General features: G+C 40.6%; 1 protein-coding gene across 1 annotated transcript in view; it reads left to right on the forward strand.

The window, feature by feature from the left end:
• Positions 1-571: 571 nt before the first annotated feature.
• The window catches only part of FAF2 (Fas associated factor family member 2), a 61,926-nt gene continuing 46,857 nt past the window's right edge, over positions 572-15,640 (forward strand). The window contains exon 1 of the mRNA XM_043912332.1: positions 572-704. Coding sequence (XP_043768267.1) covers positions 642-704 — 63 coding nt within the window. The 5' untranslated portion in view covers positions 572-641. The remainder of the gene's footprint in view (positions 705-15,640) is intronic.

The raw sequence follows: 15,640 nt of genomic DNA on the forward strand, positions 1-15,640 counted from the left end.
AGGGGTCTTTTCAAATGAGTCAGTTCTTCACATTAGGGGGCCAGAGTATTGGAGTTTCAGCTTCAGCATCAGTCCTTCCAGTGAATATTCAGGACTGATCTCCTTTAGGATGGACTGGTTGAATCTCCTTGCAGTCCAAGGGACTCTCAAGAGTCTTCTCCAACACCGCAGTTCAAAAGCATCAATTCTTTGGCGCTCAGCTTTTTACTCTTTTTACTCTTTTACTTTTTTACTCTCACAACTCTCCTATCCCTACACGACTACTGGAAAAACCATAGCTCTGACTAGGCGGACCTTTGTCAGCAAAGTAATGTCTCTGATTGTGCTTTTTAATATGCTGTCTAGGTTGGTCATAACTTTTCTTTCAAGGATCTATCCTGCCTTCGACTAACTCCCAAGGGCGCCATGCCCACGCAGTTCCTCGACTATTTTCGGAAGTGTTCGGGGTCGTCCCACTAGAAGGCGCCCTCTGGCGGCGGAAATTGTCACCATTTCCACCCCTCCCCATGCCCCGGGTTGGGCCGGCACGCGCAGACGCAGTTGCGTGCCGGCGGCCGTTCAGACCGGATGTGGTTGCTGCTGAGGTCACTTTCCGGCGGGTGACGGTGCGGACGGGTCAGAAGCGTAGAGGCGGCGGCAAAATGGCGGCGCCTGAGGAGCGGGATCTAACCCAGGAGCAGACAGAGAAGCTGCTGCAGTTTCAGGTAGCAGCGAGCACTCGGTGCAAAGAATGTTGCCGCGGGCTAGGGAGTGGGTCCCTAGAGGAGCCCAGAACCCTGCTCAGATTGGGCCCGAGATTCTTCTCAAACCAGCAGACGGCCCCCTCCCCCCCCAGCCGCCAACTGCCCTGCTAGGTGCCCCCGGCCTCCGAACCTCTGTCTGTCCCCGGCCTTCCAGGAATGGCTGCGGCCAGACCTGCTCTCGCTGTCTCTCATCAGAGGGTCAGCTCTCCAGGTTCTCCTTAGCGGTGCCCGTTCTCAGCCATCCTTTCCAACCAGGTTACCGGTTGGACCTTCTCCGCCCACGACTCTGGATCCGCTGAGATGCTTAATCCCCACCGTGGAGTTGGCCTCGTTTCGAGTCTCTCTCAGAGCCTTTCACCAATTTCCCATGCCATTCCTACAAACATTTATTGAGGGCTTTTTAGGTGCCAGGCCCTGTGTTGGGCGCTTTGGTAGGGTGGGGGCCATTCCTGCCCCCACCCTAAAGGTGTGGGAGGACACCTCGTGTTGAAACAATGCAGCATTGTAAATGTCATCTGTGCCTTCTGAGGGGGTTTATTTCCTGGAGCTGATTCCTGGACTCTCGGGCTTGACTCTGCTCGAGGGGGATGAATGGTACACTTGCAGTCTGCCTCGTTTTGGTGGATGTGTAGGTTAAAAACTTCTGACACTAAGCACCTTATCCCTGAGCTGGAGAATCCGGTTGGAGGAAACAGGTTTCTTTGGGTCTGTGTTACCCTAATGGGTACCAGTTTATTGCTACAGTACATATCTTAAGTGTTTACCCCCTAAGGACGTTGTGGAGATCACAGTGAGTTTATGGATGTTTAAAGGACTTCATAAACAGTAAACTTCTCTCAAACAGTATTGCAACTGTTAATCCTTATTTAACTTAGGGTAGAATTAAAGTTTGTGGTACACTTATTTCCTAATATAAACTGTGCTAAGTATTCATTAATCCGCGGTATTTACCCAGAACTGTAGTGCTCAGGTGATAACACCAAATGGTTAGAATACCATTTATTGAGTGTGGTGTTGTAAGTACTTTGCTAAAACACTTAGCATACTAATGTATTTTATACAACAGTTTAATTGTTTAATACAACAATTGTATTTAATACAATGGCCCTATGAGATTCATATGGTTACAATCTCTATTTTAAAGATGAGGGATATGAGGCTTAAGAAGTAACATGCCTAGTTTACACAACTAGTAGGTAGGTTATGGTGTCAGATTTAAAACCTGGTCCATTGAATTTCCTCAGCATTTCCTGAGTTCTTGAGGTGATACTGTGCAACACGTGGAAGTAGCAGTGTGCAACTGAAAGTGGAATGCCTGTGCTTTAATACTGTTTTTTTTTTTTTCTTTTTTGTAAGTTCTAGCTTTTCTGTTGTTTCCTTGATTTCACTGCAGTTAATTTTAAAGTGTTTTCTCTTAAATCAAGCAGTGGGTTGGAAGCATATAGATTGGAAAATACTGTCATAGAAGTAGTTGACATTTGATTGGAGTTCTGAGTAGACAAATTGATGACACAGCAGATTAGAATTAGAATGAATAAAGAGTGGACAACTTGCTTCCACTTCCTGGTAGACCACTAATTTCAGAGTTTTGTTTAACTTTTGGCAGATCATTTTATTCCTTACAACTCTTGAGGCATAAGCCCCCATATGGTTTTAAAGTGTAATGAGGTGATGTGAACCATAAGTCTTGAAGTACTAACTCTGGTCCTGGAAGAACATGAATGTGTGGTAGCATTTCTGAGATAAAGTGCGTGGAAACCTCTGTTTTTGTCTTCACTGGATATTTCTATCAGTAAGAGAGGTGAGTAGCAGGTTAGAATCGTATTGATTGCTTTATTTAATAAGGCAAGTACATTTTACATTTGTGTATTCTCTAGGCAGTAGCTTGGATCAGGTTCATTATCCGGATTACCATTAACACTCTGAAATTTACTAGGTGTTAAGCATTATACCAGGTATTTGATGTACATTAACTCTTGTAAACCTTTTTGTAACACTGAAAGGTGTTAACCCCAATTCAGTTTATTGACGAAGAAACAGGTTCTATGGGGCCAGGTAACTTGCTGAAGTAGTAAGTGACAGAGATTTAGAAATCCATACCCACAGCCATCTTGCCTATAAGCTAATGGAGAAGCCAGATATATACATAAATAATGGATATTTTTCAGTATATTAGTGCTCATAAGTATAATAAACATAGTGGTATAAACCAAGTGCTGTGGAAATTTAGGGAATAGTAGTACTGATGAAGGTGGGAGGGGTAAAGAAGATGGCTTAGCAGTTACCATTAAGTTTCTCCTGTGCCTCAGGCATGGTGCTAGATAGTTTATAACCATTATGCTTAATTCTCACGATAGCCTTGTAAAGGTGCCATAGGAGGTATGCCTCCTAGGTAAGGAAATGGGTCTATTGAAGTATTTTCTCCAGATAATTAAGCTATTAAGTAGTGGGGATGGAATTAGAATTAGAAATCTAGTGGGTCTGGATCTGAACTTAAAGGCTGGTCTCCTTCCACTGTTCTTTGCCACTTTGGAATGAAATAACTGGAGGTGGGCAGGAATATGTTCAGAGCTGAGGTATGGCTATGAAATAATATGGAATGTGTTTGTTGTGATGGATTTGGAGAATTGGAAGTTGAAAATAAGACTGGAAAGGTAAATTAGAGCCAGATTTTGGAAGCCTTTCAGAGCAGTGTTCAATGGTTTAAACTTTAATCTGTAGGCGTGAGGAGCCACCAAAGGTTTTTTCTATGAAATAACACTGGGTTTCAAGCTTGCGTCACTAAAAGTACGGAGCATGTGCTTGGACTCTCCACAGGGGTCAGAACAGGATGACACTGCTAGGAGTCAGTTTTTAATTTGTTGCTTCATTTTGTATATTGAAATTAGCGAAAAGTGAAATGTTTTGGAAATCTCAGGTTTCTTCTATTTCACCTTTTTTGTGACATGTGATTTGATTGGAATTCCTTAGGGTATATATAGCAGGTTCTGAGTCCATCTTATGTCTTTTAAGATTTTTCTAGTTATTTACTTCTCTTTATTTTGGATCTAGTTGAATATGAATAACTGATGCCATATTTGTTTTAGGCTGCTTCAAATGGGAAATAATGGGATTTTAGAGGAGCTAATGCAAATATGGGGAAGGTCATGTGTATTGAAGTCCATTTTTCCAAAGTTCCAAGTGTAGCAGACTTCCCGGTATACTGCCTCTCGGTTGTTGTTTGAACACTTGGAGAAGAATGACATGGGCAAAGAGAAGGGACTAAAGGAGCTATGCATGGCCAGGACAGGAAGAGTTCTTTTCTTCTTGTACAGGAGTATAAAATTTGAGATTTGAAGGTGTTTTTATTTTATGTTGTTTAAACACTTATCAGGCTTCCCTGGTGGCTCAGATGGTAAAGAATCTGTCTGCAATGTAGGAGACCCAGGTTTGATCCCTGAGTTGGAAAGATCACCTGGAGAAGGAAATGGCAACCCACTCCAGTATCCTTGCCTGGAAAATACCATGGACAGAGCACCCTGGCAGGCTGCAGTCCATAGGGTCAGAGTCAGACACGGCAGACTTGAGTGACTAACACACACATACACTTGTTGAACATTTACTTTATCCAAAGTGCTCTAGATGCGTTGTATCATTAAGTCCTCCCAATAAGCAAGGTGTAGGTTCTGGTGTTGGTGAGTAAACTAGGATCAGGAGATAGTTTACCTAAGGTTAGCAATGAGCTTAGAATCCAGAAGTCTGGTTCTCTTTCCTGTCACCTAACACTACCTCTCTGGCTTTAGGTGTTGATTTTGTTTTCAATTACAGGTGAGTGAGTAGGGCCAGTAGAAATAGTATGGGACACTTTTAAGACAAGAGAACACAAGAAAGAAAGTCCAGGAGTGTGATTCTAATCCTGGAAACCATCGCTAATATGAATTCTCTTAATCTCCTCTACATGAAGATGTGGACATTTTAAGAGAAGGGAAGAAGAATCCCCCAAAGTGGAAATGAACAAGGAGCACCATTCTCTCACTTCCATACCCACAGGTATGAGAGAGAAAATGGGAGAGAGGGCTTCAGAGGGAGTATTTTCAGGGAAAAGCCGAGCTTCAGTTAGAACATGAAAGTGAAGGAAGTGCTCAGGGAATTTAAGGATGGATCTCAGGGATATAGCTGATATAACAGGGCTTTTAATTCTAAACAGAATCTTAAATATGTGCTAGACTACTTTCCAGGAAGTTTTGGCAGCCCACAGTCTCACTGAGAGGATGTGAGATGACCTGTTTCTCCATATCCTTGCCAGCATTGGATGGTATCTTTTCAGTTTTTGTCAATCTGATTAAATTTTTAGAGTCCTTATCTCAATTTGCATTTCTAGTGATAGTGGTAGTTATAATTCTTGATTTTTGTTTTGCAGTCACTTGAGTTTGAACGGCTAATGCAAACACTTGTTTTAAGCTATTTCAAACGGGAAAGAGTAGGGACATAAGAGTGACGGATTGGCTTATCAGCCTTTGTTTTTAAAAAATAGAATGCGTGTGTCCCACGTTATATGGAAGTTACGTTTTCTGGTTGCCGAATAAAATGTGCCAATTTTCAATTTCATTGTTTTATAAACTCCTGATTGTGGCTGAGATTGAAGTTCTTTTGGCTATTTATGGTTAGTTATATAGATTCCCTGTTTATCCTTTGTTCACTTTCTTTTGGATTATTTGACATTTTCTTATCAGTTTGTACAAGTTCTTTATACTGGACATGTATAGCAAATATTTTCTTTCATGACATCATTTATCTTTGCTTTTATCTCCACTAAACAAGTGTTGTTTAAAATTGTCATCTGATTGCCTTTTTGTTCTTTCTGGCCTTTTGATTGTCTATTTTGTGTAAGAATGCCTTCCACTTAATGAGGTTATACAAATGTCTTCTCTTGTTTTCAAAATATTTTACAGAGTTATTTTTAAAATCAGGTCTTTAATCCATATGGAATTAATTTCTGTATATATGACATGAGAAACCAACTTCACATTTTTCCAGTAAAGACTGTAGGTTAGCTAAATAGTCAGATCTTCCCCCAACTGATTTGAGTAGTCCTCTTAATCATTCTTCTCGATAACCTATTTGCTAGTAGCATTACTGAATTAATAATACCAGCTTTATGTCAATTGTTAATATCTGAGAGGACAGGACTCTTTGCCTATTATTTTTTTAAATTATTGGTAATTCTTGCAAGTTCTTTCATGTACATTTAAAAATCATTTTGTGCAGCCATGGAATTACAGAAATTGCTTAATACATTAATTTGGGACTGGTTGAAGTTCAGGAACATGTACATTTCTTTATTCAGATGTCACATGTCCTTTAAAATATTTTTGGTAACTTTCTTTCAGATTTTTGTACGTTCCTTATTAAACTTATTCCTAGGTATTTTGTAGTTTTGGTCACCCTGTGAATGGGATACCTGTTTATTTCTAAGTGATTACCAATAGAAACACTGTGGAATTTTGTATATTTATCTAGTTTTTTTTTAACTTTATCTTCTCTCCAGTTTCTTATCATGTTTTCTGATCATTGCTAGTTTTCTAACTGATAGTTTTGTAGTTTTATGTCTTGGGCTCTTTTAATAGCAGTTTTATTGAGATATAATTCACATATCATAAATTAATCCTTTTAAAGTATACAGTTCAATGGTTTTAGTATATTTACAGAGTTGTGCAGTCATTACCACTGTTTACTTCCAGAGCATTTCTGTCACCTCAGAAAGAAACCCATTAGCAGTCACTCCCCATTCTTTCCTTCTAACCCCTGGTAACCACTAATCTATATTCTGTCTCTATGGATTTTGCCAGTTCTAGGCATTTGGTATTAATGGAATCATACACTACACAGCCTTTTGTGCCTCACTTCTTTCATTTAGCATAATGTTGTCAACATTTATCCATATTGTAGCCTGTATCACTACTTCATTTTTTTTTTATGGCCAGTAATTCATCATGTGGATAAACCGCACTTTGTTTATCCATTCTTCAGTCGATGGCCGTTGTTTTCACTTTTCAGCTTATAAATGCTGCTATGAATTTGCATACCAATTTTTATTGGGACATGTTTTCATTTCAACTAGGAGTAGAATTGCTGGGTCACATGGTAACTTTAACTTTTTGAGAAATTGCCAGACTTTTTTCAAAGCAGGTAATACCATTTTCCCTAGCAGTAGTATGTGAAGGTTCCTGTTTCTCCACATCCTTACTAACATTTGTTAATCATTCATCTTTGAAACCTTCCTAAAAGTGTGAGTCGTTATCTCGTTGTTTTGATTTGCATTTGGCATGCTGCGATTCATGGGGTTGCAAAGAGTCGGACACGACTGAGCGACTGAACTGAACTGACTGAACTGAATTACTTAAATAATGATGAGCATCTTTTCTTAAGCTTATTGGCTATTTAGGGCTTCCCTGGTGGCTCAGATGGTAAGGAATCTGCCTGCAGTGCAGGAGACCCAGGTTCCATTCCTGGGTCAGGAAGATCCCTGGAGAAGGAAATAGCTACCCACTCCAGTATTCTTGTCTGGAGAATTCCATGGACAGAGGAGCCTGGCGGACTGCAGTTCATGTGGTCGCGAAAGAGTCGGACAGGACTTAGCAACTAAACAAAAAAGATACTGAATTTTGTTCCGTGTGTTAACGCAGTAAATTCTTGTTGCTTGTCTGTTTTGTGTATGGTAGTTTGTAGCTTTTAATCCCATTCTCCTAATTTATCCCTCATCTCTCCTAAGATCCTTCCTTTTTGGTAACCATGAGTCTGTTTCTGTTTTGTATCTAGATTCATTTGTATTATTTTTAGATACCATAGATAAGGGATATGATATTTATCTTTTTCTGTCTTCAGTTCAGTTCAGTCACTCAGTCATGTCTGACTCTTTGCGACCCCATGCACTGTAGCACGCCAGGCCTCCCTAGTGAGTGAAAATGGAATCGCTCAGTCGTGTCCAACTCTTTGCGACCACATGGATTGTAGCCTACCAGGCTCCTATGTCCATGGGGTTCTCCAGGCAAGAATACTGGAGTGGGTTGCCATTTCTTTCTCTAGGGGATCTTTCCGACCCAGGGATCAAACCCGAATCTCCCGCATTGCAGGCAGACGGTTTACCCTCTGAACCACCAGGGAAGCCCTAGGCACTGGCAATAGGGGGAGGAGTGGGTGGCTCCCCAATGACTGGGATGATCCTCCCGCTCATTAGCATCTGAATTCACTCGCAAAACCTATCCAGACCACATTCCATGGCCTGAGCCCTTGCCATCGGCAGTAGCCCACACCCTGAAGCATGGCTTCTCTCTGAATCCTAACAAATCCACTTCTTACTTTTTGGCCCGGCTTGAGTCCCGGGATAGAGCTGAAGGACAGGAGGAAAAAGCAGTGGGAAAAACGTGCCAAGGAATCCCCTTTATAGCCTGTCAGAAAATTTGCTAGATACCTGACCGGTGCTCACAGTTTCCGTTGGCCTGATTCTTGGCACAGAGAAGAGTAAGGACAGAAGAACCCCCACAGGCTTGGGTAACAGCTACTGGGGCCCAGCAGACAGCGCCTTTGGGACATACCGAAGAGTAGCCTCTCCAGAGTTCCTCAGTTGCACCCACTGTTCGCGGGGTGTTCAAGGAAACAAGAAATGAGAGATTGTAAAGGAATTAAGATTTTGTTAGGCATATCCCTCCAGCCATAAGAGCGAGGACCGCCTACCTTAACCAGAGGTCTTCTGGAATCTGAGGCTGAGCCGCGTGAGCTTTCTGCTGAGTTCGTTTTTCGCTGTCCTGGTTTCCAGTACGATGGGCCTCTTGTCACTTCCCTTGCTCTGAGTTTTCTTCGTGTTCTGCTTCTACCGCGGGAGTGTCACTGAGTTGGGCTCCTGCTGCGCTTCGCCTCCTCCGCGCAGAGGTTGTTTCAGCCAGGATAAACCCGAGGCACGGCACCGTAGATGTCAGGCGGGTGTGTGCTCCTCGGTTCTTGCCTCGTCACAACAATGATTTGGAGCGATGGACATTAAAGCCCTCGGCGCGTCACAGCTCTTGGGTCTTGGACAAACCGTGTCATAGCTCTTAGACAAATCAGTGTTACAGCTCTATTTTATTTAGAAGATAGCAAGAGAATCCATCCTTGAAGAAGAGAATAGGGTGGAGGAGCATGCCAGTGCGGGGTGGGGGGCGTGGGTAGAGAGAAAGAGCTTACGCATGCGAGGGAGAGAGAGGAGCATACGCATGCGGGAGAGAGCGCGAGACCCATCACCAACTCCCGGAGTTTAACCAAACTCCTGTCCATTGAATCGGTGATACCATCCAACCATCTCATCCTCTGTCGTCCCCTTCTCCTCCCGCCTTCAATCTTGCCTAGCATCAGGGTCTTTTCAAATGAGTCAGTTCTTCACTTCAGGTGGCCAAAGTATTGGCGTTTCAGCTTCAACATCAGTCCTTCCAATGAACAGTAATCAGTGATCAGTCCTTTCAGTGATCAGTCCTTCCGGCCATGTGGAGATACCCCATGTCCAAGGTCAGAGAAACCCCAGTAAGATGGTAGGTGCTGGAGTGGCTGTAAGGAGATACCCCACACCCAAGGGCAAAAGAGAAGCCCCAGCAAGATGGTAGGAGGGGCGAATTCACGTTTAGAATCAAGTCCCATTCCCGCCAGAGACTCCTAGAAGGCTCAAACAAACCTTGTGTGCACCAGATCCCAAGCACCCCACAGAGACTGAGATAGAACTGTGTTTGAGCATCTCCTGTGGACGTGTGGGTCAGCAGTGGACTGCCGCAGGGAAAGGGGTCTGGGTGTGGGTATGGCATAAGTCCTCTTGGAGGAGGTCACTATTAACCCCACCGTAGAGCTACCAGAACTTACACAGGACTGGGAAATAGACTGTTGGAGGGTAAACAGAACCTCGTGCACCGAGACCCAGGAGAAAGGAGCAGTGACCCCACAGGAGACTGTCTTGGACTTGCCTGTGGGTGTCTGGGAGTCTCCGGCGGAGGCGTGGGTTGGTGGTGGCCTGCTGCAGGGTTGGGAGCATTGAGTGTAGTAGTACATGCATGGGATCTTTTGAGGGAGGTCCTCATTACCTTCATTACCTCCACTATAGTTTGGCCCCAGGTAAATAGCAGGGAGGGAATACAGCTCCACCCATCAACAGAAAATTAGATTAAAGATTTACTGAGTGCCCTTTAGAACTAAGACCCAGTTTCCCCCTCAGTCAGTCTCTCCCATCAGGAAGCTTCCGTAAGCCTCTTATCCTTCTCCATCAGAGGGCAGACAGACTGGAAACCACAATCACAGAAAACTATCTAATCACATGGACCATAGCCTTGTCTAACTCAGTGAAACTAAGCCATGCCATGTAGGGCCACCTAAGATGGATGGGTCTTGATGGAGAGTTCTACAAAATGTGGTCCACTGGAGCAGGGAATGGCAAACCACTTCAGTATTCCTGCCTTAAGAACCCCATGAACAGTATGAAAAGTCAAAAAGATAGGATATTGAAAGATGAACTCCCCAGGTCAGTAGGTGCCCAATATGCTACTGGAGATCAGTGGAGAAATAACTCCAGAAAGAATGAAGAGACGGAGCCAAAGCAAAAACAACACCCAGTTGTGGATGTAACTGGTGATGGAAGCAAGATTCAATGCTCTAAAGAGCAATACTGCATAGGAACCTGGAATGTTAGGTCCATGAATCAAGGCAAATTGGAAGTGGTCAAACAGGAGATGGCAAGCGTGAACGTCAATATTTTAGGAATCAGTGAACGAAAATGGACTGGAATGGGTGAATTTAACTCAGACAACCATTATATCTACTACTGTGGGCAAGAATCCCTTAGAAGAAATGGAGGAGCCCTCATAGTCAGCATAGTTCGAAATGCAGTACTTGGATGCAATCTCAAAAAGGACAGAATGATCTGTGTTGTTTCCAAGGCAAACCATTCAGTATCATGGTAATCCAAGTTTATGCCCCGACCAGTAATGCTGAAGAAGCTGAAGTTGAACAGTTCTATGAAGACCTACGAGACCTTCTAGAACTAACACCCAAAAAAGATTCCTTTTCGTTAAAGGGGACTGGAATGCAAAAGTAGGAAGTCAAGAAACATCTGGAGTAACAGGCAAATTTGACCTTGGAGTACAGAATGAAGCAGGGCAAAGGCTAATAGAGTTTTGCCAAGAGAACGCACTGGTCATAGCAAACACCCTCTTCCAACAACACAAGAGAAGACTCTACACATGGACATCACCGGATGGTCAACACCGAAATCAGATTGATTTTCTGTCTTACTTGGTATGATGTTTTCCAGGCCCATCCATGTCGCTGTAAATAGCAATATTTCATTCTTTTTTATGGCTGAGTAATATTTCATTGTACATATGTGTGTATGTGTGTGTACACACTGTAGCTGAAGTGTAGTTGGTGTACAATATTACATAAGCTACAGGTATTCAATATAGTGATTTGCAAGTTTTAAAAGTTATACTCCATTTAATAGCTATTATAAAATATTGGCTTTATTCCCTGTGTTGTATGGTATGTCCTTGTAGCTTATTTTACACATAGTTTTTTCGTACTTCTTAATCCCCTGTCCTTATATCATTCCTCCCATCTTCCTTCTCCCCACCAGTAGTCACTAGTTTTCTCTCTGTATCTGTGAGTCTGCTTCTTTTTGTGTTATATTCACTAGTTTATAGTATTTTTTCGATTCCACATGTAAGTGATACTGTATAGTATTTGTCTTTCTCTCTTTGACTTACTTGGCTTAACATAATACCCTCCCAGCTTCTCCATGTTGCTGCAAATGGCAAAGTGTCACCTTATTTATTTATTTATTTATTTTTAACCTTTTTTAATAGATCAAAATTTTTAAATTAATTAATTATTTTGATTGTGTTGGGTCTTAGTTGCTGCACTGGGCTTTCCCTAGTTGCCAAGCAACTAAGGGTCTACTATCTGGTTGCAGTGTATTGGCTTCTCATTGCCGTGGCTTATCTTGTTGCAGAGCACAGACTTTAGGGTGTTTGGGCTCAGTAATTATGACACATGAGCTTAGTTGCCCTGCAGCATGTGGAATCTTCCAGGACCAAGGATCAAACCTGCATTGGTAGGTGGATTCTTTACCACTGGACCACCAGGGGAGTCCAAATTTTGACCTTTCTTTTTTTGTGTTTTTCAGGTATATAGCCAGGAGTGGAATTGCTGGGTCATATGGTAGTTTTGTTTTTAGTTTTTTGAGAAACCTCCATACTGTTTTACACAGTGGCTACACCAATTTACTTTCCCACCAATGGTGTACAAGGTTACCCTTTTCTCTATGTCCTTGCCAGCATTTGTAATTTGTGGTGTTTTTGTGATAGCCATTCTGAGAGGTGTGAAGTGATAACTCATTGTGGTTTAGACTTTGCATTTCTCTAATAGCTAGTGATGTTGATCATCTTTTCATGTGCCTATTGGCCATCTGTGTGTCTCTGGAGAAATGTCTGTTTCAGTCTTCTGCCCATTTTTTGATTCCATTATTTGGGGTTTTTTTGATGGTGAGTTGTATGAGATGTTTGTAATATTTTGGATATTAAACCTTTGTTGGTTGCATCATTTGCAAATATTTTCTGCCATTCCTTTAGGTTGCCTTTTTTTTTTCTTTTTTGATGCTTTCTTTTGCTGTGCAAAAGCCTTCACCTTTGATTAGGTCCCATTTGTTTATTTTTGCTTTTATTTCTTTTGCCTTGGAACACTGATCTAAGAAAACATTGCTATGATTTATGTCCCAAGTATTTTTGCCTTTGTTCTCTTCTAGCAATTTTATGGCTTGGTGTGTTATATTTAGGTCTTTAAACCATTTTTATTTTTGTGTATGGTGTGAGGGAGTGTTTCTGATTTCATTGTACTGTCCAGCTTTTCCAGTACCACTTGTTGAAGGGTGTCTTTTCTCCGTTACATATTTTTGCCTCCTTTGTCATTAATTGACTGTAGGTGAGTGGGTTTATTTTTGTCCTTTGCCCATTTTTTAATTGGGCTATTTCTCTTGTTGTTGAGTAGTAAGTGTTCTTTATGTATCCTGAGTACAAGTCCTTTTCAGATATATCATTGGCAAAATATTTACTCTCATTTTGTGAGTTGTCTTTTCACTTAGTGGTGTCTCGGAAGTTTTTTAATTTGATGAAGTCCAGTTTACTTGCTTTATCTTTTGTTGCTTGTCCTTTGGCAGTCATATCTAAGCAACCATGGTGTAATCCAGGGCTACAAAGATTTACACCTGTTTTCTTCTAAGACTTTTGTAGTTTTAGCTCTTATGTATAAGGTCTGATTCATTTTTAGTTAATGAATTTTAGATAGGGGTCTAACTTCGTTCTTTTGGATGTGGATATCCAGTTTTCCCAACACCATTTCTTGAAAAGATTATTCTTTCTCTATTGAATAAGCTTGGAACCCTTGTTTAAAATCAGTTGACCATAACTAAGAATTTATTTCTGGACTCTGATTTCTATTCCATTGGTCTGTATCTATCCTTATGCTATTACTACACTGTCTTTGACTATTGCAGTTGTGTAATAAGTGGAAGTCAGAAAGTAGGAGTCCTCCAACATTGTTGTTTTTCAGAAGTGTTTTAGCTATTCTGGATCCTTTTTATTTCCAAATAAATTGTAGCATCACTTGTGTCAATTTCTGCAAAAAAAGGTAGCTGGGACTTTGATAGGAATTACCAGCTGGGGCTTTGATAGGAATTGCTGTTTACGCTAGATCAATATGGGGAGCATTGCTATCTTAACACTAAATCTTTCAGTCCAGGAATATGAGTCTTTCCATTTATTTAAGTCATCTTTAGTTTCTCTCGATTTTTGTAGTTTTCTGTGTACGAATCTTACACTTCTTTTTATTAAATTTATTCCTACATATTTTATTCTTTCTAATGATACTGGGAACGGAAATGGTCTCTTAATTTTATTTTCAGAGTCATTACTAGTGTATAGAAATATAGAAATATAACTGATTTTTGTGTACTGATTTTGTATTGTTCAACTTGGTTGAACTCATTTTTAGTTCTCTATTCATTTTTTTAAAATTTTTTAGTTTTTTCTATATATAAGATTATGTTATCTGTGAATAGTTTTAATTCTTATTTTCCAATCCGGGTGCCTTTCCCCCCCCTTCTTGCTTAAATGTTTTAATATAATGTAGAATAAAGATGGCCAGAGCAAACATCTTTGTCTTGTCGTAATCTTAGGATGAAATCATTTAGTCTTTGACCATTATTATACTAGCTGTATTTTTTTTAATTTATTTATTTTTAACTGAAGGATGATTGCTTTATAGTATTATTTTGGTTTCTGCGAAACATCAACATGAATCAGCCATAGGTATACCTATGTCCCCTGCATTTTGAACCTCCCTCCCACTCCCTCCCCACCCCACCCTTCCAGGTTGTTACAGAGACCTGGTTTGAGTTCCCATTGGCTGTCTGTTTTGCATATGGTGATACGTGTTTCCATGTTACTGTCTCCATACAGTCCACCTTCTCTTTCCTCCTCCCCTCTCACCCACCTTGTCCATAAGTCTGTTCTCTGTGTCTATGTCAGCTGTGAATGTTTCTTGGATCAGTGTGAGAAAGTTCCCTTCTATTCCCAGTTAAATTTTTATCATGAAAGGGTGTCTTGGGTTCTTAAAGGGTTATATGAGATAGTGCATGTAAAGTACCTGATAAATACTAGGGCTCTATCCAAAAAAGAGGCTGTTTGGGAGATTGTTCAGTTTTGCACGTTTTTTTTTTTTACATTTCTGTATTTTTCCAGGGAATATTTGATAAAAGAGTAGAATTGAGAATTTGCAAGTATGTGTCCTTTTTAAAAATTGGAATTAGAAGATAAACACTTATCAAGTAGCCTAACATATACTTGAAGGAGTGCAAGCCCTCTTCAAAAAGAATACATACAGAAAGTATTTTAAACAGAAGACTTGTCTGGTATTTTTCACATATACAGAATTAACTCTTATTTGGGAATTAAAAGTGTTAATTAAACTTTGTGAAGTTTTTTCACTTGAAAATTCAAGTTTAGCTTATAGTTTTAGTATCCTTGGATACATTTTCTATAAGTTTAATATTAATACATTGTATTTCATTAGCTTTTACCTAGTCTTTTCACATGCAATATGATGACATTTTGATTCTTTCTTTCTTTCTTTGTTAATAGGGAGTCTTCTGTAAAGATGTATGTTGGCTCACCTATTTAGTTACACTAAGTTATAGTATGTATAGTATGTATAGGGCTTCCCTGGTAGCCCAGCTGGTAAACAATCTCCCTGCAGTGTGGGAGACCTGGGTTCAAACCCTGGGTTGGGAAGATTCCCTGGAGGAGGAAATGGCAACGGACTCCAATATTCTTGCCTGGAAAATCCAAGAGACAGAGGAGCCTAGTAGACTACAGTCCATGGGATTGCAGAGTCAGACATGACTAGGCACAGACACAGTATGTATAATAAAGGCAAGGTAAACATTTAATCCTTTCAGTTATTACTGTTTAAAATAATGGGTTGATTCCAGCATCCTAGAAAGTAACCAGCCAGATTTTTAAAATTTGAATTGTAAATTTTTAAAATTTGCAATGAAGTCACAGATGTAAACATATTTAATGTTGTACATTTCATGCCATTGTGCATATTGATGCTTAGATTGGGCCATCTTTGACAATTGTGAGTCTTCTTAGGTTGGTTCCTGATGACTTTTTTTTTTTTTTTAAGGAAAACCTAATAGATACACAATTTTATTTTTTCAGAATCATAGAAAAATATTTCCCTTTTGAGTTTGTAAGAGCCTTGTGTTTTTGTTCCTAAAGACTTTTATTATATTTTCATGGCACCAGTAGCCTTTGATAGCTTTTTAGCTTTCTGATGTTGTAAGCTGTTTG

This window comes from Cervus elaphus, chromosome 9 (assembly GCF_910594005.1).
Source record: "Cervus elaphus chromosome 9, mCerEla1.1, whole genome shotgun sequence".
In the NCBI taxonomy this organism is placed as follows: domain Eukaryota; kingdom Metazoa; phylum Chordata; class Mammalia; order Artiodactyla; family Cervidae; genus Cervus; species Cervus elaphus.